The sequence below is a fragment of the Narcine bancroftii genome, chromosome 1 (assembly GCF_036971445.1).
Source record: "Narcine bancroftii isolate sNarBan1 chromosome 1, sNarBan1.hap1, whole genome shotgun sequence".
Taxonomy (NCBI): domain Eukaryota; kingdom Metazoa; phylum Chordata; class Chondrichthyes; order Torpediniformes; family Narcinidae; genus Narcine; species Narcine bancroftii.
This window is the reverse complement of record NC_091469.1, coordinates 108,740,808-108,768,416: the sequence shown is the minus strand read 5'-3', so window position 1 is coordinate 108,768,416 and position 27,609 is coordinate 108,740,808. Positions and strand designations below refer to the sequence as shown.

General features: G+C 39.3%; 1 protein-coding gene across 7 annotated transcripts in view; it reads right to left on the bottom strand.

The window, feature by feature from the left end:
• ythdc1 (YTH N6-methyladenosine RNA binding protein C1) overlaps positions 1 to 27,609 on the bottom strand; it is a 116,601-nt gene that overhangs the window by 42,058 nt on the left and 46,934 nt on the right. For 4 of the 7 annotated variants that reach the window (XM_069936135.1, XM_069936144.1, XM_069936153.1 and 1 more), the window contains 9 exons: positions 26,435 to 26,552; positions 24,682 to 24,766; positions 24,434 to 24,600; positions 21,612 to 21,694; positions 17,250 to 17,286; positions 17,120 to 17,159; positions 16,940 to 17,005; positions 15,971 to 16,105; positions 13,965 to 14,823 (listed from right to left, as the gene is read on the bottom strand). In XM_069936135.1, coding sequence (XP_069792236.1) covers positions 14,620 to 14,823; positions 15,971 to 16,105; positions 16,940 to 17,005; positions 17,120 to 17,159; positions 17,250 to 17,286; positions 21,612 to 21,694; positions 24,434 to 24,600; positions 24,682 to 24,766; positions 26,435 to 26,552 — 935 coding nt within the window. In that variant the 3' untranslated portion in view covers positions 13,965 to 14,619. Of the gene's footprint in view, positions 1 to 13,964; positions 14,824 to 15,970; positions 16,106 to 16,939; positions 17,006 to 17,119; positions 17,160 to 17,249; positions 17,287 to 19,025; positions 19,101 to 21,611; positions 21,695 to 24,433; positions 24,601 to 24,681; positions 24,767 to 26,434; positions 26,553 to 27,609 lie in introns of those variants that run through there. The other 3 variants (XM_069936138.1, XM_069936149.1, XM_069936162.1) reach the window with 2 other exon arrangements.

Sequence of the window (27,609 nt, the reverse complement as noted above, 5' to 3'; positions counted from 1 at the left end):
CCCTTGCAGATTCACAAGTGAAGTGTTGCTACACTTGGAAGGACTGTTTGGGGCTCCGAATGGTGGTGGTGGAGGAGGAGGTATGGGCTCTAAGAGAAGTATTTCTTGCTGTCACAGGGAAAGGAGATGAGTGGATGAGTGGACAAGGGAATCCTGGAGGGAGTGGTCCCTGCAGGAGGCAGAGAGGGGAGGGGAGGAATGAGAAGATGTGTCTGGAAGTGGGATTTGCCTTCCTTACCATTGACTCTACCCACAAGTTGACCTTTAAGGAATCTTGCACGAGGATGCCAAGTCCCTCTGCGCTTCTGATTTCTGAACGTTGCCATTTAAAAAATAGTCTGCACCAGTGGTTCTCAACCTTTTTCTTTCCACTCATATATCACCTTAAATAATCCCTTACTAATCACAGAGCACCTATGACATTGGGATTACTTAAAGTAGTATGTGAGTGGAAAGAAAAAGGTTGAGAACCACTGGTCCACACTGTTGCATGAGCATACATAGATTTCTCTACGCTGCACCCCATCTGCCATTTCCTTGCCCAGTCTACTAATCCAAGTCCTCTTGCAGACTCAGGGCTTCCTCAACACTGCCTTCCCTTCTTCCTTCTGTTGTATCATCCACAAACTTGACCACAAAGCCATCTAATCCATCACCAAATCATTGACGTATAACATGAAAAGAAGTGGTCCCAGCATTGAGTCCTGTGGGACACCTCTGGTCACTGGCAACCAAACAGAAAAGCTCCCTTTCATCTCCACTCTGCCTTCTGCTGGTCACCCAATCTTCTGTCCACACTTGCATCTTTCCCTTAATACTGTGGGGCTCTCATCTTGCTCAGCATCCTCATGTGTGGCACCTTGTCAAAGGACTTCTGAAAATCCAAGTAAACAACATCTACTAACTGTCTGTCCGTCCTGTTGTCTCTTCAGAGAATTCCCACAGGTTTGTCAAACAAGATCCCGGTCAGAAAACCAGTTTGCCTTAAGCCTATTTCACCATATGCCTCTAAGTGCCGTGATACCCTCCCTGCTCTTGAGAATAGATTCTAACATCTTTCCAATCCCTGATGGCAGACAAGCCGGCCTATAATTCCCTATCTTTTATCTCCTTCCCTTCTTAGAGTGGAGAGACATTTTTCATCTTTCCAGATCTCTGGAACCACTCTAGAATCCAGTCATTCTTGAAAGATCACACCCAAAAAGTCTCCACAATCTCTTTAGCAACCTCTTTAAGAATCATGGGGTGTGGTCTATCCAGCCCAGGTTATTTACCCACCTTTCCTTCTAAATAGCAACTGCACTAACTTCTGCCGCTTGGCATGCTTGAATTTCCAGCATTCTGCTGGCACCCCCCCACAGCCAAAACTTATTGAGTTCATCTGCCATTTCCTTGTTCCCCCATTACTATCTCCTCTGTGTTGCTTATATGCCCCCTCATGTCTCCTTGACATTTATAGATCTAAAAAAACTTGGTCTTTTATGTTACTTGTGAACTTGCCTTTTGATTTTATCTTAATGTTTTTTCAGCTGCTTTCTGGTGGCTTTGAAAAGCATCCCACTAATTTTAATTTTATTCTCTCTTTGACCTCCCTGGAAACCCACAATTGCTTCATCCTGTGTTTAGAACACTACATCATTTGAATGAATTTGTCCTGTGCCTTTCAAGCTAACATCAGAAACTCCAGCCTCATCCTTGGCAGCATCCACTTCCAATCAACTCTGAATTCCTCTCCTACCTCTGTAGCCCCCTTTATTCCATTGTTCCCAATCTCCCCCAGTGTTATCCCACTTCCTAACACAGCCCATCCAGTTGACAATCAGCATTGTCTATCATAACCAACATCCGAGAACTACATCAGGAGATCAAACAGTGCATTAAAGAATACCTATGGCAGAAATGTCCCTGTTGGTTTTTAAAGATGCAATCCATCGTATATGATCAGATGAAGCCCTTAAGGAATATAAAGATTTCAGAAAAGAGCTTAAGAAAGTGATTAGGAAGACCAAAATGGATGTTCCACAAGGATTGGTGATGTGACCCTTGGAATATATGATGTACATAAATGACTTGGATGAAAATGTAGGCTAGTAAGTTTGATAATGATTATGAGTTTATTGTCATGCACATTATACGATGTACACATGCACAAACATTCTAACTTGATGCAGCCAAACCAACTTTTTAAAAAAACTGCAATAATTTTTGTTAAATTTAATTGACAAAGAAATGATAAACACAAAGGATAGGTAATAAATAACCAAAGTTGCAATAGCGCAGAGTCCTTTTGTGGTGTTGGAGCTGTTCCTGATCAGTGTAACAAGGGGAGATTCAAGCTACCAGCGAAGAGGTTGTGTCCAGGATGGTGGGGGTGAACATCCTTTGTGACATAGGCTGCCTTCTTGAGGCAGTGCCTCACATACATGTCCACAATGGATGAGAGGTTAGAGCTGATGATGGACCTGGCAATGTTTGCTCCCTTCAGATATCTTCTGTGTTCCTGGGCACTTGAATTGGCAAACCAGGTTATACAACCACTCAGTATACTTCCCACAGTGTAGAAGTTTAACAGAATATTCAATAACTTGTCAAACCTCCACAGACTCTAGGTAGGTTAAACATTCACACGAATTCTTGGATAATCAAGTGAAATTAGATGAGTTTATATCTCATTAGTAAATTGTAGCTGCTATTTCCTCATTACAATCTGGAAAGAATCTGGGACCCGATAGGTTCCATTGGAGTTTTTCCAAATTATTTTCTCATTTGCTCTCACCTCACTTAGGTACAGTGCTATCCAACTCATTCAAGCACAGTAAGCTTCCAGAATCATTTAATTAAGCCTGTATATACCTTATAGTGAAGAAAGGTGAAGATACAACCAAGCTTTTGGCCAATAGGATGGAGAATATTTTACCATTCATTATTTCTGAAGTTCAGATAGACTTTATTAAAAAGTTATTCATATTTTAATATACATCACTTATTTAATATTGTTTATTTGCCCTCTGGCGAGACTCTTGAATGCGTTCTTTCACGTGATGCAGAAAAGGCATTTGATCAAGTAGAATGATTGGATTTGTTCATGATCTTTAAAAAAATAATTTTGGTCCTGCTTTGATTACATAAATTATTGTATTCATAACCTACTGCTTCAATTCTCAAGTGTATGTAATGTGTGTGTCAGATTCACAGTCAATCTCACTTCTCATTCCTCCAAGTTTACTAGTTGCAGGCAATTCATATACCATGCACAGAATTGAACATTTATTAATTTTCACCAGGCTCTGGTGCTTAAAGGTTCTCGTTGGTTTGAGAAAGAGAAATTTGTTGCTCGTTGGACACACACAAACTGATTTCCTCCAATCAGTCACTTCAGTGTCTTGCTGAAGAAACTTGCCCCATCATGGGTTTTCCAGATGATAACCTCTTCTTCCAGGTCATCACAGAGTTCCTCTTGTTTCCCTTATTTCAGGAGAAACACTCCAGCTAGCCATTTCCTCTTGAAAGCACCACAATGGTTTTGAACAGGCTGAACTCAGAACTCACAACCCGTCTTCAAAATGGGGTTAACAACAAGCCTGCCAGTTTGCCATTTGCAACCACAAAAGCCACTGAAGAACGGAACTCTCTTTCTTTTTCCCTCTCTCTCACAAAGAGAAATCCTGTTTGTTTTTTTTTCCTCTCTCTCTGCTAGTAAAAACCAGAATTTCTTGCAGGGCTAACCCAATCCTTGAAAGATCTTCATCAGCACTTGATCCCAGACACTCTATTTGCACCTGCTTTTGAAAATTCATTTCAAATCAGTCCCAGTGTCACATTTTCAGCAAAGCTCTTGCATTTTAAAATGAGATCTCTTTTGTGGTGGCCTGCACCCTAAACCCCCACAATCTATCTCTTTTAAATATATATTTACATTTAATATATATATATATATAAAAATTCATAACATCTGCTAAAATATTTCCAATTTAGCACCTTGGATCTTCACTTTCACTTCTTTCAACTAAATTCATTGATAAGCCTATTGTTAAACATTCTGTAAGAATATGGGTAGTTTAGAAGACATTTTGGATTTCACAATTTTTCTCTTTCAAGTCCTATTTTATCTAATTATTTTTTCATGACTGTCTTTCAGGAATGGCACAGAGAAGGGATTCAATGTTTTAAAGAGCTTTTTTTTATTGACAACAGCTTTGTATCATTCGAACAACTCTCTGAAAGGTTTAATTTACCCAATATTCATTTCTTTAGATATTTGCAAATTAGGCATTTTCTTCAATCTCGGATTTCTGATTTCTCTGGAAATTCCGATGCAAACTTTGTGGACGATTTTTTTTAGTATACAGCCTTCTCGTAGAAGTTTAATATTGATTATTTATGATGTTACTCTGTTTAAGACAGGCCCCATTATTTAAAATTTTAAAAAAGCATGGGAACTGGATTTAAAGCTTTCAATATCAGGTGAAGTTTGGGATTGAATCTTTAATTTGGTCAATAACTCACTGTTATTGCTCATCATTGTTTACTACAATTTAAAGTTGTACATAGGGCGCACATGTCCAAAGCTAAATTATCTTGTTTTTAATCCAGATATAAATGTTTGCTGTGACTTGCCCTAGTCTGGAAAAATACTGGAGAGAGATCTTCCATACTTTATCTTTAATTTTTAAAGTAAATTTAAAACAGAATCCTTCAGTTGCTTTATTCGGAACAACAGGAAGGGATGTTGTTCTTCTGACTTCAATTAAATGTCAAACTCTATCTTTTACTACTCTTTCCACTAGGAAGGTGATATTACTGCTCTACCCACTCATGCTCAGTGGCTGAGAGACATTATATCATGTTTAAACTTAGAAAAGATTAGTCAGTCAATTAATAATGCAGGTAAAAGATTTCAAATGCTGTGGGGAGAATTTATAAGTAATTTTCTTTGTCTTTAATATAATATAATGCTTGACTTTTTTTTAACCAGTTTTCATTTTAAGCATTAAGTGCGGTTATTATCATACAATGTTGGTAGAGATGGAGTTGGGAATTCTCTTTAATCGGAATAAAATGATTAGTATGTTTATGATTTCTGTATCTCTTTTAATGATTTAATTTGATATTTGCACTTAACACTCTACAATCCTTCTCTACTTTTATATTTTTTCTGCATTATAATCAAAAATAAAAATATTTTTAAAAGTTCTTGGACCTCCCCATTACACCAATCCTAGACTGCTCCAAAACCACAAAAAGACAGTCTGCCACTGTTTTTCTTGCACAATGGAAACTGAATATTAGGTATATCAGATAGGTATTTATAATTTTTTTGCATTTATAATAATTTTTATATACTTAATGTAAACTGCTGTAGTCTTTTTTAAATTTATGAAGTACCTGCGAGCTGCAGCAGGTAAGAATTTTGGCAGTTATGTACATTATACAATGTGTATGGCAGTGAACATTACCCTTTTGCCAATCCTCCCACCCCCTCGCCCCCACCTGCAGAGACTCGTGGACCAGCAGCCAATGTCCTTTCCATTCGCTTCCACATCCAAAAGTGCTGTTGTTAAACCTGTCTGTTGCCAAGCGCCTGATGTGTTCTCCTTTATTTAAAGGCAATTCAACACTACGTCATTCTGGTGGGCATACGTGGGATCAGTCAATCGGAATGAAGGCACAGTGCACAGAATCAAAACAATTCTCAACCATCCCAGATATGGAGATCTGCCCAGAAATGATTATGATATTGTACTTCTGGAACTTTCCAAACTAATCAATTTTTCTGGACTTATCCAACCAATATGCCTCCCACAAAGTAGCCAAGAGTTTCCTGATGATTTGCAGTGCACCATTACAGGATGGGGATTTCTTGCTGACAACGATTAGTTATCAAACAGATTGATTTATTACAAAGCTAACAGACAGTAGAGGTTAGGGGATTATGGTGCTGAATGCAACTGTACCCGAGATGAAGCTATTTGTTTTGTCAGAACGCTTTCTCTTCAACCTACTAACACACAGCTATCTTGACTACACCTCTTCACACCCCGTCTCCAATAAGGATTCTATTCCTCTGGCCCCACCAAATTGGACTCCGCTTACCCTGACTTTTGTCTCCCCAGGTCTGGTCTCTCCCCACCTACACTTCACACACTCTCCATCACTTCAACAACTTCCAGTTCCCTGAACTCAGTTGCCTCATATTTTCCATGGTATCCAATCACTATATACCTCCATTCCCCATACTGAAGGCCTCAAAGCCATTCATTTCTTTCTGGGTGTTGGAACCAACCAGTCCCCCTCCACCATCTTCCTCCAGCTGGTAGAACTTGTCGTCACCCACAATAATTTCTCCTGACACATTAGGAGCATTTAAGAGAGACAGGTACATAGATGAAAGAAAAAAAGAGGGTTACAGGGTAGGGAGGGTTTCGTACTTTTTTTTAAAAAAAGGAATATTTGTCAGCACAACATCAAGCCCACAGGCTGGTGCTTCACATCCGGATCACCGTTTTGACCCTGGCGACCAACAGAACCAGCCTCTGACATGAAGTTTCACCCTGAACTCAGCAACCAACAGAATAGAGCTTCTGACCCAGGTTTTTACCTTGACCCCTGCAACCTACAGGACTGAGCATGTGTGGCGAACTCCCACCCTGGCTCCAGGAGCACATGGGTCTCTCTCTCTCTCTCTCTACCCTCTGAATTTCTTAACTCTCCTTATCCTCCCTTGGACCTTTTCTACCCTCCTCCTGATCCACCCCATCCTCCTCCCCTCCCTGACATTCTCCACCCCATTGAACCTTCCCTTCCCCTCTAACCCCTGCCTAGTCTTCACCATCCCCTCTTGGAGACTGAACTCTCTGTCCTCTGTCAAGGCCTCAGCTTCGCCCACACCTTAACGTGTTCTGCATATGCCATGATGTTGAATACTTCTTCCGTCAGGTCTGTCTCCATGCTTACTTCCACAATCACAATTCTACAGATCCCTTCTCCCACTTTAAAACATATTTCTCCTCTGGTCTTCAATCTGCTCTGGACCTTTATATATCCAACTGCCGCTGTGAGATCAACTGTATCAACTTCACTACTCCCTTCACTTATTCCAATCTAACCCCCTCGGAACACCTGGCCCTCCACTCTTTCTGCATCAATCCGAACCTCACCATCAAACCTGCGGATGAGGGTGGCACTGTTGTGGTCTGGCACACTGACCTCTAATTGGCTGAAGCCAGATATCAACTCTCAAACACCTCTTACTTACACCTCCAACAGGATTCCACCAAAACTTATCAAATCACTGGATCATGCAACATCTCTGAGCTCATCATTTCTGGTCACCTCCCTGGTATGGCCTCCAACCTAAGTGTTTCCCAACCACATACTGCCAGTTTCTACTGCCTACCTAAGATCCATAAACCCAAATGTCCCAACAGACACGTTGTTAAGAAGGAATATGGCATGATGGTTGGGGGATTCTGTTCAAGAGCTATGAGATATTGTTGCAGCTCTATAAAACACTGGTTAGAGCACTTGGAGTATTGCATTCAGTTCTGGTCACTTAATTACAGGATGTGGAAGCATTGGAGAGGATGCAGATTTTACCAGGATCTTGCCTGGATTGGAGAACACGTCATCAATAGAGATGTATAGGATTATGAGGGGCTCCCATGTCCCTCAATCTTATGCACCTCAATTAAGTAAGCATCTTTTCCCCCCTTTGGCAAGAGTGGCAAATACCAGAGGACATTTGCTTAAGGTGAGTGGAAGAGTTTAAAGATCTGGGTGCAAGTTTCTTACAAAGAGTGTTGGGTGCCTGAAATGTATTGCCTAGAGTGGTGACGAAGGCTGGTATGGTAAGTATTTTCAAAAGACTTTTTTTGCATCCATGTGCCTATCCGAGAGTATTGTGGGTGAGTTAGGGGAAAAATTAGATTGGTTCTGAAGTAGGTTTACAGACTGAAGGGCCTGTACTGTGCTGGAATGTTCCATGTTCTAAATTGTATCTAAAATGATGAGCTTTCTACTACATTGGTTCTTTCATCTTGGATTAATTTTTTTTTGAAACTGGAATGAATGCAAGAACATTTTCTTTCTGGTTCAACATGGATGGATTGATTGATGTGCCTTTTGTTGCAGAGCGACTCAGGGGCTCCACTGGCCTGCATGGAGCCCAATGGATAGAATTATTGGCTAGAATTGAGAGCTTCGTCAAGGGCTGTGATCAACCCATATTTCTAGTCTATACTCTAGTCGCAGTGATGAGAGAATGGATTCATAATCAGACAGAATTGTGAATGAGTTCACAATGTCATGGTTAACACTGAACACCTTACACTGATTTAATTCTCCATCAAAAAATTACAACTCTATTTTTACCCTCACCTTCAAATACAACGAGACCCTCTCACCTCAATGTTTACTATGAAATGTGACCATTTTCTTGAGTTTGCATTTTCGACATCATGATTGAAGATTCTGTGCTGCAGTGTTCTATATTTAGGTTGGATGTTCTGCTTTCCTTCATCTCTACACACTGCAATCTTCCTCTAACAGACATGTCAAGATCTGATGAGCCTATTATCAGATCAGCCATGATCTTGTTGAATGGTTCACCAGGATCATTGGGCCAGATGGTCCACTCCTGCTCCTATTTCTTATGTTCTTAATGTTTGTTCTCCACACACTATTTTCCCAACACTGGCTCCTGCACACATCTCACTTCATAATCTCAAGATTCGGCACTGAGAACCCAACACAACGCAACCCATTCTACAACCTCCAATTCCAGTCTCTCCATTGACGGGGTGGGGGAAGTTCCATCACCTATCACAACATTGCGATAACCAGCCCCAACTACAGCTCCCGCTGTTGGAGAAGATTGGGAGTCCCCCCCCCCCACCCACAATTCGAGATGTGAGGAGGCCAGCAAAATCCCTATCCATCTCCTCAAAATCCATTCACAAATTAAAGCAAACAAAAATGCTAATAAATATTTTTAAAAACACACTCATAAGTGCACAACTCAGGAAGGTACTTTATATCATTTTTTGTAACTACTGGAAAGAGATATTTGGTACATTATCTTTGATTCTTGATACAAATCTCTCTCCGAGCCCTTTATTGCTATTTTTGTAATGAGAAGACCAATGGATGTAATTTTGACTCCATCTCAATTCCATGTGGTTGCTTTTCCTTCCCTGCTTGCTAGAAGGCTCATTTTGCTGTGGTGGAAAGATGTCCCTTCCATGCACACACTATGGTTATTGGATTTGATGGCATCCCTCGCTCTAGAGAAAATTAGGTGTTCAACTACTACAATGAGTATTACATTTTTTTCTCTCCAAGGTTCCTTTCTCAATTATTTTCTAAATTCCTAGATCAATTTCTTTTTGCTTTCTATAAAATTATTTTTTTTTCCTCTTTTATTTCTTGAACATTAATATTGAAATTAGTAATTGTTGTCTGGCTTTGACAGTAATTGCTCACATAAGATGGGGTTAGAAATTACATTAACTATTGATATTTTTTTAATCAATAGCATGGATCATATGCATCTTTTTTTACTATCTGTAATTTTAATTTATTTCAACTTTTTAATCATATGTATCTAATATTATTTTTTCTTAAAAACCAATATTGAAAAACTTGTTCAAACCTTCCTGCAACTCAAGTTAAACCTTCCACCTATCCAAAATATTCCACAGAAATAATTAATAAAAATTAACAGTCCTGACAAACAACTTCTCAGTTGTTGGGATGAGACAAAGGCACTCAAATAGACCTGGCGAAATCGGATGGCGGATCTACTTGAAGTCAGTTCAGTAGCTCCACGCCTGCCAGACCCAGCAACTGGCCAATGCTTGGGGGAATGTGGTGTGTGTGGATGTTACACCTCTGGGCAATTTGGGGGGTGGGGGTGAAGAAGAGACGGTGTGGGACATCCTAACCCTGGGCAACAGGAGCCATGGGAAATCCCACCCCTGGGCGACAGTGCCACTCTTATACCAAAGAAACATCATCCAGAATTCGCCTATTTTCGTATCAATACATCTTGATCAGATGGCATAATACAACTCCCTTAAACATCCCCAGCTGCAGGACTGGGTACATCCAGTCACTGGGGCAAACAGGATTTGCTGGTGCATCATAGACAACACAGTTAACATAGTAGCTAGCATGAACTATTAGTGCCAGCAATACAGGTTAGAATCTGGCACTGTCTGTAAGGAGTTTGTATGTTCTCCCTGCATCTGTGTCAGTTTCCCCCCCACCCTCCAATGACATATGGGGTTGTAGGTTAATTGGAATAGTTGGGCGGCACAGGTTCATGGGCCAGGAAGGCCTGTTACCAAGCTGTACATCCACATTGAGAATAATTAGAATGTTGGTCACGTTCCAGATTAAACTGCACAATCAGAGGAGGTGGCTTTTGCAGAAACTCCCCGTGCTTGTCTGCCTACCATTGAAGGCATGGCTGAAGGACGAGATGGCAGAGAATGGGATTTGAATCTAGGAAAGGTGGCACCTGAACAAGGTGAATGATCACAGCCAGGACATCAATGTCCCACACTTGTGTCAGACATGTGCAGCATGGAACAGCTGAATCCATGCCCCACATCATGTTATAAATGTTGACGAGGTCACCCCATAGCTTTCCACACTGAAGGAAGCCTTTGACAAGGTCCCACATAGATTAGTGGGCAAAATTAGAGCACATGATATTGGGGTAGGGTACTGACATAGATAGAAAATTGGTTGGCAGACAGGAAACAAAGAATATGGATTAACGGGTCCCTTTCAGAATTGCAGGCAGTACCTTGTGGGTACCACAAGGTTTGGGTGCTGGGACTGCAACTATTTACAATATACATTAATGATTTAGAAGAAGGGATTAAAGTAACATTAGCAAATGTGCAGATGACACAAATCTGGTTGGCAGTGTGAAATGTGAGTATGTTATGAGAATACAGGGTGACTTGGACAAGTTGGATGAGTGGGCAGATGCAGTTTAATGTAGATAAATATTAAGTTATCCACTTTGGTGGCAAGGAAGGTAGATGGTGTCAAGTTAGGAAAAGGGGAAGTACAACAAAATCTAGGTGACCTTGTTCATTAGTCACAAAGCAAGCATGCAGGTACAGTAGGCAGTGAAGAAAGGTAATGGAATGTTGGCCTTCATAACAAGGGGAGTTGAGTATAGGAACAGAGTTCTTCTGCAGTTGTAGACAGCCCAGGTGAGAACACAGCTGGAGTACTGTGTGCAATTTTGGTCTCCAAGTTTGAGGAAGGACATTCTTGCTATTGAAGGAGGGCAGCACAAGTTCACAAGGTTAATTCCCAAGATGGCAGGACTGTCATATGCTGAAAGATTGGAGCAACTGGGCTTGTATACACTGGAATTTAGAAGGATGAGAGAGGATCTGATTGAAACATAATGTTAAGGGATTTGACACACTAAAACCAGGAGACATATTCCTGATGATGGGGGAATCCAGAACCAGAGATCAGTTTAAGAATAAGGGGTAGGCCATTTAGAATGGAGTTCAGGAAAATCCTTTTCACCCAGAGATTTGTGGATCTGTGGAATATTCTGCCTCAGAAGCTAGTGGAGACCAATTCTCTGGATGCTTTCAAGAATTAGCTAGAGCTCTTAAAGATAGCGGAGTCAAGGGATATGGGAAGGCGGCAGGAACGGGGTACTGATTGTGGATGATCAGTGAATGGTAGTGTGGCTCAAAGGGCTGAATGGCCAACTCTTGCACCTATTGTCTATAAGACTCATCTTGTCCAGTCTCTGCCATCAAGTCCTCCAGCATCCTGATGAATCTCTTCACCCTTTTCAACAATGACATCCTCCTAACAACTGGGCGCCCAGAGGTCAAAGTGCTCCAAGTGTGGTGTGATCAATATGCAGTACAGTTGTCTAATATTTAGACATAATGAAGGCAAAACCTCAGACTTTTGTCCCCCACTAAATCCCACAAAAATATCATTCTCTGCCCTGCCTACATGCTTCTTGGGTCACCTCTTCAAAAGAAAAACACATCAATTTCTGGGCCTTGATCAGAGGACTGGAGAACCGCCAGCAGAATGCCCTTGTTCTGAAGGATGCAAGGCAAAAGGGTAACTATCAGCAGGTTACCCTGAAGATCCTGGTTAGAAAAATTGTAACATTAATTATTGAGGTAATCGTAAAAAATCTGGAAAATCATATTACAGGCCCTTCAGCCCAGTTATGCTAACCTGCTACACCACAATGAACACTCTAATTCATTCCCATAACTCTCCATTTTTTCTTACATCCATGTGTCCAAGTCTTTTGAATGCCCCTATTGTCCCAGCCTCCAGCACAACTCTGCTTGCAATACATTCCAGACACCCATCATATAATTAATTACCCCTGGCATCTCCCCTCAAATTAAACAGATGTCCATTGATATTTGCTACTCCCTCTCCACATCTACTACATCCTTCCTGCAATTAAGTGACCAAAATTGAACACAATTCTCTTAATGTAGTTTAACCAGCATTTTATAGATCTGCAACATTACCTCACAGCTCTTGAACTTAATCCTTGGAATAATGAAGAGCCACACAACATAAGCCTTTAAATTTCCCACCAGTGTGGGATCAATGGACTTGGTCCCTAAGATCCGTGTTTCCCCCACACTAAGATTGCTGCCATTGACCATATCTTCCATTTTCGTTCAATCTTCACACATATCTGAATTGAACTCTCTCTGCCCAACTCTGCAACCTGTTTAGATCTGACTAACCTCAGACAACTTTATTTACATTATCTTCAGTGCATCCAATCTTTGTGTCATCCGCAAACTGGTTGCACTCCAGCCTGGATGAAAAATATAGCAAAAATACAGCCAAGGTCCATCAAAGATTTTGACCACCATCCATTGTAGACATCCGTGAGAGTCACTGCCTCAAGAAGGTAGCCACATCATAAAAGACCCCCATCACCCTGGTCACAATTTCTTCTCATTGCTACCTTCAATAATAGTGTCCAACAGCAGGCTTTTGTTTCACTTATCATGGACTGTCTCCACTTTTGCAAGATACACTTTGCACTAGGATTACTGTGAATATTATCTATCTTGCATAATCAGTCCATTTTAATTTATAATAATTCAATAATTTTACTATAATAGATTTTTTTTTAAACAAGTACCTGTTTGATAGCAGCAAGAAATAGTTTTGGTGTACACGTACATTAAACAATTGTCATTATGTCTGACAATAAAATTATTATCCTTCCCCACTTCTTCAGCCAAGTTATTTATAAAAAAAGAGCAGAGGTCCCATAACAGTGGATTTGAAAAGTTTTCACCTTGCAGAGACAGCCCGTATCACATTTGCCATTTTAAATTCTGAATAAGAGTTCAATTCAGGCAGCAGTTACCTTTGCCCTGCATCTACACGTGTATCTATGTTTAACCCATGCCCAGTGAGGACAGGAAGCCCTTGTGGAATGATCACTTCGTCAGGATGTGATCGACGCTCAGCATATCCCTCAGCACTCTTGCATACAAGCAATGAGCAGCTTCCTAAATGTTTCCATGTACAACAATCCCTAGATTTGTTAAAGAAATAATTACATCTATGAAACATGGGACAAGGAACAGAAATATAAAAAAAGTACAAGCCTAGAAATTTATTAACATTGAAGAATTGAGATTACAACTATGAACTCTATTACAAAACCGAAAATGAACAGGATTCTGATGGAAGTCCACTGCTTTTTTTAAAAATGAAAATCATCCAAACCTTTTTTTTTTTAAAACACACGCATAAGCAATGAGCAAATTTAACAATTTATTAATTGAGGTTTGGTCTGGACCATTTACACAAAACATTTTCATACTAAATGACATTATCTAAATTTTTACTTTACATCAGAAAGTACAAGGGAGTAATCTCAACACCAATTCATGGAATAAAGCAACACACACAGAAAGTGATCATTAATCTCATTTATTTTGTACAAAAGTCTTGCAGTTAAAGGTAATATAACAATTTCTACCATTAACTTACAGCAAATCTCAGGCCACTGCGTGCATTTTTCAATTTTCCAGGGGAAAAAAATAATGAACTTTAGCATTGATTAAATGCTATTAAGCCAAAAAAAAGTTAAAACTGGATTGCAATTTTGTCTTTGAGTATTGCTTTCATCATTAACGCTGGAAAGAATCGGAACGGAGTTTTTAAAGATTATTTGCTCTAACATTGGATAACACGATCAGCTCATTACACTTGTTGCATACTTACTAGCAGCAATATTTTTCTCATTTATCCATGTGCAACTACATACAACATCTACGCCAACTGCAGATTTCTTCCTTTCAGCAGGGTGAAGAATTTTGATTTGGCAATGGCATTCACTGGTGCCAGTCACCACAAAATTGTACCCTTCCCCTGAAGTATCACTCCACAAAAATCTGTGCTTCTAGGTTCGAAATTCAGTTGATATAGTCCCACATGCATGAAAGCAATAGACATACAAGGGCCATATAAGTTTGAATATGTAATTTAACTTAAAAAAATACAAAAGGAACAGTTCCAAACACCTTTCAGCTACCATAAACAAACATGGACAGTGCTTCAGCTGATGAGCTATCGCCTATATCTTCCTCGTTCCTTCTCTCTCTCTCTCATCCTTTCTCTCTCTCGTTCCCTGCCTCGCTCACGTTCTCTGTCTCGCCTGCTGTCTCGAGGCCGCTCCCGCTCTCTCTCTCTGTCCCGTGGCCTGCTTCGGCGATTAGTGACGACCGCCTGAGTGCGACGAAGGAAGTCATCCACTCTCATGTCATAGTCATGCTGTTGGAAAGAATGAAAGGAACTGAAGAACCTAACCACCCAACCAAGAGCCGTAGTTACCACCCCCTGGATCCAAGCAGGCCTTCTATTGAAGAAACAATCAATCCAAATGCATGCTACAGCAATGGCTGATTTTCTCTCATTAACCAAGGAGAATGAAAGCATTTCACACAACTAACAAGAAACTTCCCTTAAGAGTCCAAAGATTCTTTTACCAAAATAATTATGATGTATGAATCAATAATATGCAAAATCAACAGCCACTACAAGACTCAACAGAAAGAAAACAGGTACTTCACTTTAAACCTTATTTTTAATTTGAGAAAATGTTAAGCATTTGAACTGGAGGAGAGGCATAAAAATGTAATGAATAGGTGACTCAATGCATCTCAATCAAGAGATTTGATTGAGGTTATTGGTAAATTCTTTGCCTTTTTTTTTTTACAATGGTTTATTTTGGGACCTGAAGTTTTTAAAAAAAAGTTTGAAAATTAAAAACTAAATGCTTTTGTCTTTAAATTAACCACAAGTTTAATGATTTATTTGGCACAGTCAGAATAATATGGTAGCAAACAGGCCCTTCGGCCCAAGCCATCCATGCTGATTGGGCTAATCCCTTTTTGCCTGCACTTGGTTCGTGTCCCCCAAGCCCCTCTCATCCACAAATCTGTCCACATCTTTTGAATGTTGTTACTGTGCCTATTTCTACAATTTCCTCTGGCATCCTTACTTCAATCTGACATCACCACCACTACACTTGTATTCACAGAAGGTATGGTTGAGAAATACAGTCATGGTTTTCCAGAAGAATCCAGCACAACAGAAATTGTCAAGCTAACAACTTCATGGGCAATTCAGCAGCAGGTATCAGTTTATAGTCTCATGTTAAACATAGCAATGAACTGCATAAAGGCTAAGAACCTAGGATAGAACTGACCTTTCAAAACCTAAGAACATTAATATCATTTGACTCATTTATCAACATTGATCTCTCGTCAAGTTGGTATTATTTGCATGATTTAAAATTTGTGCACCATATGGAGTTTATCCCCGATTTAACCCAACATTGGTTTCAAAGTGCAAACCAAATGTGGAAATAAGCAGCCATTGGCAAGACAGTCATAGTAATTCTGCCCACAGTACCTACCACTCGCTTGTCTCTGTATCTGGCTTCATGTGGGACAGGATGATGCCCGGAATACGGTGGGTGTGCCTGAGGAGGCGGGGGATGATGTTGGTAATAGGGATGATGAGGAGCCTGCTCCATACCTGGATAAGGTGGCTGGAAAATGGAAATATTTACATATTAATACCATTCTCATTCAGAGAACTTACTCAAAGAACAAACAAACTACATGCATTGCAATACAGAGGCGTTAGCACTTTCAGGCCAACTAAATCCTGAGCTCAAGTATGGAATTATTCCCTGTGACCACATGAGTTTCTTTGGAATTCTGGTCTCCTCCCATATCACAAAATATGTAGGTTGGTCCCCTAATATGTGGTAGAATCGGAGATGGACTAATGGAAATGTGGGGAAAATTAAAAGAAATGTTATTTCTGTCATCTTAATTTAAATGGGTGCTTGATGGTTGGAGGGTGGACACATTGGCATGAAGAGCCCTTTTCATTGGTTGAGTCTCCCAAACAATAATACAAAAAAACTCCTGGTTAACTTCTCCAAGGGTATCCTGAAATCAATTAAACTTGGCTCCGCAAAGGAAGCTAACATCTAGCTTTCTAAGAAATCAGGAATGCTTTACCTTACAATCTAGCCAGATTTACAATTAGCAAATCTTTCTGAAAGGATTATACTACAGCTACAACATAGCAGAATGAATACAAATTACTGTATTGACTGCAGTTGACCATGCCAAAGAGGATGCAAAAACTGTACAAATGATGCAGGGTAGGGTGGCATTGAGTACAGATGACCAATTGTTGCACTCGGCCCTGTAATGACAACTTTACAGACTACTGGTTGTCTGAAAAGGTCACCGTGAAAAAGGTTATTGGTATCATCTCATTCTGCGAGAGAGAACATTCACTGGTTTCAGATAACTAAATCAGAACAAGTCCAATGTTTGCGACGAGGTCTGTTCTTTCATCAACTCACCATTCCCTGCCACGGTGGTGGTGGACCAATGCTGTGATGAAATTCTCTCATATAATCATTGTATGACTGTGAACCAAAGATAGACAGTTTAAAACCTAGGCTTTGGATTATATTTATCAATTCACTACCATGAATATTTTTAAACCGCAAACTGAGGTTTTTCCAAAAAAAATCACTTACTCCATTTAAAAACACATCACGTCTAATGCCGGAAAATCGCCTGTTGGAAATATAAAGTTTGAAAATGGTGATTAATTTTATTTACACAAAAATAAAAATGTAGCTGAGAGATTTAATTTTGAGAACCTACCTCTCTACTTCTTGGTACCGTGGATCCTTCATGTATCCTGCCCAAACATGAACACATTAGCAAGCAAAGTGTGAAACAATGAGCATTAACACAGGGAACCATTTATTAGCACAACTAAGCAGATACATGAATACAATGCCCATCTGAAATGATAGCATAGAATCATCACTTTACCAAGCTGCAATAGGCTACATGCCTAAATAAAGCCTTGAAGATCATCAGTGTCCCTTCAGTCTCCCAAGATGTCATATTGCCAATCAACCTGCACGCTATTCAAAGATACTGGAACAAGATTTACAAAAACACCCAGAGGTCTATTGCTACAAAGTTCTCCAAACAAGGAGGTGAAGATGGAACTTGGTTTGTGAATTCATCTTTCAATTAGGGTGGAAACCAAACATCATGGAAACAATTCACAAGAAATATCAAAGAACCCAGTCCTCAAATATCATCTAAAACTTTTACACTTCAAATGCCAGTAGCTTGCTGGAATATCAAGATGACTTCATAAAAAACAGCTCGACAAGCATTCTCTCAACTAATAGTGAAGATTGAAAACTGCCTCAAGTTTCTTTGCCCAAAGCTAAAATTCAAATATTTTAGGGTAAAAGTGCATAGTTTTAACAATCTATATTGACAACCAAGTACGGCAAAACACTGTATTCCGTGTAGGGAATGTACATATTTTTAAATTATATTTCAGAATAGTTTACTCACAACCTTTATTGCCTTGCAATTAAGATGATCAATCACTAATCAACCATATTTGACCAACTATGTACACACACAAATTTTAAATATTAAATTTTTATTAAATTTAAGGGCAGTAACAGACACTCCCGGCCCTGCTGACCAAATACAGCAATTAACCTGAGCCCCGTAGGTCTTTGGAACATGAGAGGAGACCGTCACACCCAGAGGAAGCCCATGCAGACACAGGGAGATTGTATAAACTTGTTAGACAGCAAAACAGCCATAACATTGCTCTCATCACCACACTAACCATGTCAACCCATTCTAAATTCTGAACAATTCTATCAATAGATCTTGAAGAAAGACTCAAGAATGGAAATGGGACATTTTATTTTGCCTGAAAGAATCATATTAAAAGTGTCAATAATGAAAACCATGTGATCTTCAATTCATATAAATGTGAGCATTCTGAATTCTTGAAATGATTTGTGAAAATAAAGTGGAATTATTCTGTTTTCCAACAGAACATGTTGGCACTCCACTGAGATTATACAGAGCCCTCCATGTATGGGACAGACATTTACCTAAATAAAGTGGAATTATTCTATTTTCCAACAGAACGTGTTGGCACTCCACTGAGATGATACAGAGCCCTCCATGTATGGGACAGACATTTACCTAAATAAAGTGGAATTATTCTATTTTCCAACAGAACGTGTTGGCACTCCACTGAGATGATACAGAACCCTCCATGTATGGGACAGACATTTACCTAAATAAAGTGGAATTATTCTGTTGTCCAACAGAACATGTTGGCACTCCACTGACTGAGATGATACAGAGCCCTCCATGTATGGGACAGACATTTTCTTTCCTTTATTTGCCCTGTGCAGCAGTTTTCAATTTGTTATCAAACAATTCAAGGAGATTTACATACATTTTGGTTTGACCATAATGAAATTACAGCACTTTTTATACATAGTCCCTTTATTTCAGGGCACAATAATATTTGGGATTACTCAGGTCTGCTTAATTGCTTCATTGGTGCAGGTATAAGAGAATTAGGCTTGCTTCTCAGCTTTTGATCACCTTTGGAGTCTGTAGTTGCCATTTTTCAGCACAAGGACCAAAGTTGTGCCAATGAAAGTCATTATGAGGCTGAGAAACAAGAATAAAACAGTAAAAGACATGACCCAAACCTTAGGATTTAAAAAAAACTCTATGGAACATTAAGAGTATACTGGTGAGCTCAGTAATCGCAAAAAGTCTTATAGGCTAAGGTAGACATCCACTTCTGATGACAGAACTCATTATAATGAAGAAAAATTCCAAGTGCCTGTCTGACAGATCAGAACACGTCAGGAGGCAGGTGTGGATGTGTCAATGACTACTGTCTGCAGAAGACTTCATGAACAGAAATACAGAGGCTACACTGCAATATGCAAATCATTAGTTAGCGAGAGAAACGGGATGGCCAGATTTCAGCTTGCTAAGTAGCATTAAATTAAGCTGCAGAATTCTGGAAAAAAGTGTTATGGAAAAAGACCAAGATTAATCTGGATCAGTGATGGCAAAGAGAAAATTTTGGAGGCAGAAAGGAACTTCCCACAATCCAAAGAATACCACTTCATCTGTGAAACATGGTGAGGGTATTATGGCCTGGGCACGTATGGCTGCCACAGGTACTGGTGCACTTATCTTCATCGATGATGCAACTGCTGTCAGTAACAAACTGAATTCTGAGGTCTAGAAACATTTTAATGCTAAAACAAAAAGGAGTTTTCCCAAAGCTAAAAATTGGAAACATTTTGAATGGCCAAGTCAATCACCCAATCGAAATCCAATTAAGCATGCCTTCCATATGCTGAAGAGAAAACGTAAGGGCACAAGCCCCCAAAACAATCAGGAGCTGAAGATGGTTCCAGTCGAGTCCTGGCAGAGCATCACCAGAGAAGATGCTCGGCTGGTGATTTCTATAAGTCAGACTTCAAGCAGACACTGCATATAAGGGATATGCAACAAAGAACTAAACAAAGTACAAATATACCTTTCATTGCTATGTCCCAAATACTATGGCACCTGAAATGAGGGAACTATGTATATTTTAAAAAGTGCTGCAAACATGGTCAAATCAAAATATATACAAATAACCTTGAATAAAATCTGGAATGTGCACTTTAATCACATGTGAATTGTTTGATTACCAATTTAAAACTGTGGAGCACAGGGGAAAATAAAGGAAAGCATATCTGTCTCAAACATTACGAAGGGCACTCTTTTTATTTTAAGAACTTATAATGCAGGGGTTTCAGAGTAATGGGCAGACGAGCAGACTTTGATATTATGCCTATTAATTGGCAGGAGATTGTATCAGTCTCCACAGATGAATTCCCAAAGGTCAAGTCGAAGTGGATATTAAGAAGGCTGACACAATGAGCAGAGAGAAACTCAAATACAAAATAGCAAGAATATGGCATCACTTTTCATGTGGAGACAAATAACTAAGGTGCATGCATGAGCAATTCCTTCCTGAATGGTATCAAATGTTTTTTTCTAAGAACTGTTTATGAAAGGGATGAAGATTAAATAAGATTGAAGAGTTATGATTACGAACCAAACAGCTGCCCTGAGCTGCTTCATTATATATTCCACATCCAAAATAGCGCTGATCATTCAGCACGAGATAGAATAGGAATTCTTTAGCTACAATAACAAGTCTAATTGACACTTAATTATCGCACATTGAACTTTTCTCTGCTTTCATTAAATCCTATCCTTGTTCCTAGGTTTACTTGCATTAGTAACACATCCTCTGATGTCTCGATTGCAGGCTCTGAATGTCATGGTCCAAACAATGTCTTCAATTTTTAATTGAATTTTTAGAGATGTAGCATAGTTACAGTCCCTTCTGGCTTTTAGTGCCCACCCATATGACCAAATAACCTACAAACCCCATACATCTTTAGAACTTGGGAGGAAATCCACAGATAGGGAAAGAACACATGAACTCCTTACAGACAACACTGGATGCAAACCCAGGTCACCAGCATTGTAATAGCATTGTGCTAACCACTACACTAACCGTGCTGCCCTCAGTAAACGAACCTTAGTAATAAAGCATTGGATCACCAGTCCAAACATCACAAGAAATGGTAACAAATTTTCATAGATCCTCAGAAGCAACTTGAAATATTTTACTACTTTGAATACAGTGTACAGATGCACTAGCTGCCCAGTGCTTGGTCAGTGTTCATTCACAATAAACAACAGTGTATCATTCAAATCATCTATACTTGCTAAACTTTCAAATCTGATCAGTTGTCCACTTCTATTAGCTATTTTCCCCTTATCCACCAGTTTATTGCCTACATCTGTTTTAAGCTTTCACTCCAAACTATAACAGCTGAAGAGGAAAGCAAGAAGCCTTCTCAGCAATGAAATGCCCACTTACCTGAAGTTTGTGATTTGGTTCTATTTTGGAAACTCTAGCATTCCATGTGGCATGATTGAAGCTCTAAACTAGTATCTCCTCACAGACTCAAGACTGCTCTAAACAATGGAATTCTTGAATGGGTTGAAAATAAAAAGCATTTTTTGCACGTTGAGAGAGAGACTTCACTGAAATGCCACACATCTAACTCCGATTTCAATATGGTACAAGATATTGACCTGTTCTTTGTGAGAATTCTGGTGGGTAGTCAATCCTTGGTCTCTTTCTGGTGTTATATGAATCAAAATCTTCTGCTCGACGCCTACGTAAATTAGGTAAACAGAATCATTATGAAACAACGAAAACACAAATACAGTTGAATAGCTGACCAAATGCAAAAGTTCAAGGTAGCAATCACGAAATCTAAAAGTGGAGGTTTTCCTTCACTACATTCATGAGAATAACTGTACCAGTTGGATGACATTTTTACTATTCTAGGGAAATATTTGACTAGGTACACATTTTTCTAACCGTACATTAAAACCAGAGTTTAAAAACATCTATAAACTTGCTTATTTTAAAATAATGCAAAAATCAAATCTTATGAGAAATTAAAATCCATAGAGTCATAACCACAGGGTGGAAGTGTGTAAAACTGCATTTTCCTCAATCACTACAGACACTTCTTATTGCAGTTGGCAACAAAACTTTCATGAAACTGGTCTGTAAAATATGTGCTACAATAACTTTTTTTTTGTCCATTCTTTGCAATTCTGATCTACAGCTTAATATATTCAAACATTGCACATGTGGTTTAATCAACAGTTGAAAAAGATATTATCACAGTGGAACATGTTATTGAAACCAGAGATCTAAATTATAACAAGACATTAAACAATACAGCTTAAATACTCAATTTTCCCCATTCTGCTCAACGTGCTGTTTGCTTTAACAAGCACCTTCACATTAACAATGCAACAAGTGAATATGGATAAAAGACCAAGAAAGTGAAATGTATTTTAAACAATGCGATTCATCCCCATACTCACAACAATAATTTCCTAACTTGAAGGGTATAAAACAGTGAGACACCTTGAACAAAGCGCCTTGGAAGCCTTGTTTGTTCAAAATTAACAGGAGAAAACAAATGGGCAGTTATTTTCACACTAAATAATTAACTCCAGCTATCTGTTGCAAAATTTTTCAATGAAAATAAAAAAGCATAAAAGTTGTTTTCAGTGAGAAAAATTCATCAATTCTATATCTAATCTTATTACTGAGCTGAGGTGTAGGTTAGTCTTGATTTCAATTTCACATTGCAGATTAATCCATATTTGCATAATAACCAACTAATCAAACTGACACGATAACAGCAAAAGGGCTATAAACAAATGGGATGATGACAAAGCTTGAGAGATTGGATACATTTGGATAGAGAAGCTGATCAAATCATTGTCTGTGTAGGTTACCCAGTTTTGATGAAGCTGAAGTTGAGATTTTGAAAAATTGAAAAGATTCCTCAGCCCGGTAACATGAATAATCAAGAAAACTGGATTTTTCTCACCCTATTATTTCAAAACACAGCAAGGGAAACAACAGCGTTTATATAAAAAGTGCTGGTTAAAGGAAGAACATACCGCTTCTTGTCGTTGCTTTTTGACCAGGCAAACGAAGATTTTAATTTGACAGTAACGTTCATAAAGCAGTCCAAACTAATGACTGAGCCAGAAACATAAAAGGAGGGCCTGTTGGGCTGAGTAGAGGTGTTGTGGCAGCAAGGCTATTGCAGTCCAGTGCAAAAAAAATAAATTCCATTGACAAAGACCTTTAAAACAGAACAGTGAACCCCTTGGCTCATAACTTCAAAAAGGCAGCTGGCCGCACAGTCCATGATAGCCAAAGGGAGGGACACTGCCAGGTTTCCTTCTACCTAAATCGACAGTCCGCTACATCAAGGAAATGGACCACTGTGGATTATTTTCTACCTACCTCCACAGGTGCTTTTCAGAAAAGGAAATATTTGTCAAAGGTTGTTTCCCAGCAAACTACATCAATCCATAGTCCTTTGACAGAGTGGAGGGCATTGAAAGACTTAAATCTGTTGTTTGGTAGTTGGCTACAGGCAAAAGCACTAAGCAGAGTAGTTAGGTCAGTTCTTTGAAATTCTCCGCTTTTTTTTCACCGTGTTAACACCCCTTTTCTCCCCCCAAGATTAGGAGAGAAACTGTAAACTGTCCGTAAGCAGTGCTCAGTGAGGTGGCTTCAATCTGTACAGGTCCAGAGGCTCTGTGGGCATCTAGGAAGGTCGCACACGGACTCAGCAACATCCACTCTTTGGTTTGTTGCCAGGTCTCCAAGGGCCATCGATTTTCCCTTTTTTTTTAAATAAAAACCCTAACCACGTGGAAGTTTTCAGAAGCCCAGCAGCTTGATGGATATGCATTCATGTGACTAACTTTAAGGAATACTTTCAATAGGTGTATGAGTCACGGTGACCATGGTGTAGCACCAAGTGAAAGAGTCCCGTATTTAATGCTCTTCTTGATCAAGATAAAATAATTTAACTCAAAATGAGATGTCATCTTCTGTAAAATTAATACTGATCCTTAAGTCCCAGGCCACAGGAATACACCTGGAAAAAAGGCTTTCACAAGATATTATAAAAGCAAGTTTACCATTAAAAATATAATTTACACTCCACCTACCATACCAAGATTTAACAACTACAGAATACCTCAAACTCCCTCCATGCAGTTTATGTACAGGATAATACTACTCTGACTTGTCTTCAAAATTAAAACACCACATTTTTTTTATTACAGTTCATTCTGGACATTTTTGCTTTAACCACGCATAGGATCCACTTTTACTCTTGAAGACGAAAAGACAAAGCGAAAGCTGTCAAGGGAAGGCTGTGTGATCCTCACTGAAGCCACAGACTGGTCCATACAGCTTGGCATGAGGATTTTAGAATGATCTTCTCTCTCGCTGGGACCTCCTAGTGCTCCATCATGTTATTCCAATACAAGTGCCTACTATCAGTCCAAAGAACGTTTCTAACCTTCCCACTTCCCGGACGGGGTCACGCCGAGAAGGTCGTCCCCTTGACCGTGGCTGAGAATGCACTCTTTTCTTGTGCCGCATTTTATGAATGAATTGATACAAGTCAATGCTTTCATCCGATGGAAATAGAAGACAAAGCTGTGTGCCACACTCAGGTTCAATTTCCTACAAACATAAATGGCTCAATTACTAAAAGGTAACACTCTTCAAGGCTACAATACATGTGAAAAGTTAAGATCAATATACCTGCCCATCCCGTCCGATTTTAACTGGTTTATTTTCATTCCATAGGTTAACAAGATGCCCCGTTTTTGTAAATGGCAACTCACGCCTGGAAAAAATAGTTAAATATTAATATATAATTAAACATCCTTCCCTCCATAAATAAGTGTTCATTCACAGATCTTTGAATGATTTGCTGACAGTTGTACAGATAGTAAATTCCATATTTATTTTCTCGAAGGCACTTTATTTCACCTCTTGCAGCTCTGCAGTTTTGCAGGCAAATAAGATAACTAGTGTGCTCCACCAATTTACCTTTTCAACCAGGTGCAGAATAGAATGAAGTCACCGGGATCTCTACTGCTAGCCAGCAAGGTTTTCTTCTAGTTTTAAGTTGTGGAATCTCTTCTTCCAAAGTATTTATTGTTTTGTACTGCATGGAAACAGGTCATTCAGCTCAAAGCATCCACACTGACTAATGGGCACCCATCTGTATTAATCCAACCTCCTAGCACTTGGCCCTTAACCTTACATCTGAGTGAATCAAGTACTCAGCCAGACAATTAAATGCTTCAGCCACCCTGAGTATGCCAGGTACTCACCTCTGAGTGTAGATGATCTCATTAAAATTTCTTCTCTCAGTCTACTAGATTTTATCTGCCTTGATATGAGGAAAGAATTTCCTGCAGTTTTCCCTAAACATACCTCAATTATTTCCACTCACGCTTTACGAAGAATCAACATTATTATTCTCCCTGTATATCACTAACTGCTCTGGCAACTTGCCCTGCCACTTTCAAAGGTTTGTACACATTTACCCCAAGAGGCCGAGTTCCCAGAATTCATTAGAATTGCCCTTTAGGCCAAGTGGTCTTTAAGATAAAATATACTTTAAAAACTTAAATTTGCCACAGGTCCACAATGCATCAGCCTCATGATCTCACTCATTACAGCTTTGTGCATCCCTCTTTTGGCATAGCAAGATTCTTTCTTTTAAAGAATATACCTCTGTAGTTCCAGGTTTTCATAAAATTAAAAATCATAAATTAAATCCTGCCACCATCAATATCAAAGAGGACAGGTGGGGAAATAGAGAGCCCGTAGGAGATTTAATGTAGATACAGATAAGATACAGTACATTTTAAAGATTACCAAATTACCTGAAAATAAAACTGATAAACAGTTGATATGAGTACACAAGAACTTTTAATGCATTTGTGCATATCCATCCATTTAAACATTATATTCTCTTTCTATTTCTAATGGAATCTCTAGTTTTTACATTCAGCATGGTCCAGAGGCCATACCAGGTCATCCAGTTCTCATTTACCACTGCACACACAAGAGACTAGATGCTGGAAAACTAGAGCAAAAACAAATTCTGTGCAGGAACTCAGCGAGTTGAGCAGCATCTGCAGAAACAAAGGGATAGTTAACATTTCAGGCCAAAGTCCTGCACTAGGACTGAGAACGCAGAGGGAGATAACCAGTATAAAGAGCCATTAACTAAATAACCTGCTTCCTCCTCTGTTTCCACTATTCCCAACCTCATCTGCTGCACCTATCAGAGCCTGTCTCATCTCTTTATATTCCCTCTTCATATTGTCCTGAAGTCAGATCGCGATCCAAAACAAAGATGCTATTTGGCCTGCTGCATTCCTTCAGCAATTTATTTTTTGTCCCACAAGGAGCTTTATCTCATAGCATGCAACATTATCTCTTCAAGCAACATCTCTAATGTTTTCACACTTCTGTTGCTTCCAGAAGTACATCATACCTGCAAATCCAATCAATTTTGAAGACACCACCCAACATTTTGGCATTCATTCCAGCCGGCAGCACCCAGTGTATTGGAGACCCTCCATGGTGAGATTCAGATTCAAGTCTAGCGAATCCTAGGAACAAATTTAATTATGTTAACATATTAATAGATGTCCTGAAAATATAAATTTTGTTAATACTCATAGTATTTACACATTCAGAACATAAAACAGTAGAGCACAGAAAAAGGCTCTGTGCCAATCATTAAATTGAAGATACCTGTCCATCGATCCCCTGCAAGTGTATGTCTATGCAGAAATCTCTCAGACCACTAGTCCTGGCAACCCCTCCCAGTCACCCATCACTTTGTGTAAAATATTTACCCTGCACATATCCTTTAAACCCACTGTCCTCACCCTAATTGCCTGTCCGCTAGGATTTGACATTTTTACCAAAAAGGAACAAAAAGTCTAACTTATCAACTCCTCCTCCGCTAATTCTGTCAAGTCTCCCTACAGCCTCCGATGCTTAAGAGAAACCAATCCAAGTCTGTCCAATCTCACTGAAAATATCCTCTCATCCAAGCAGCATCTAGTACCTTTATGTATTGGAGTAATTTAATGTATAGCAGCCATTCCCAACGGGGGCCACAGCACATTTAAGGGGGTCAAGGGTTGAACTCATGAAATTTTTTGCTTTTTTTATGTAGTTGGTAGGAAATATAGAAGAAACCACGTTGACTGTTTCACAGAGAAGGGGTCAGATAAACTTTGAGCAGAATCCCAAAGAGGCCATAGTCAAAAAAAGGTTGAGAATAGCTGGTGTATAGTATTGAAAATTACCTATTTGGCTGTGGGATATGTACATTGTATGTTGATAATAAACTTGTTAGTATATAAACAGGACAGCCAGTGTATCACACAATAGTCCAAGTGCGGCCAAGTCTGATCTAGCTGGCTTCCTTACTTTTATTTTCAATGATACCCCCTCTCCCACCCCACCACAAATTAAGTCAAACATTCCATCCACAATTTCTTTCACACTCTATTGTTACGGAGTCCAGAGGACCCCAAACACCAGCAGCAATAGATATGCACCACAATACAGGGTTACTTCAACAAAAGTAGTTTTTAATTATATATGAACAAGAAAACAGAATTGAACTTTAACTTATTACTATCCTCCTAACTA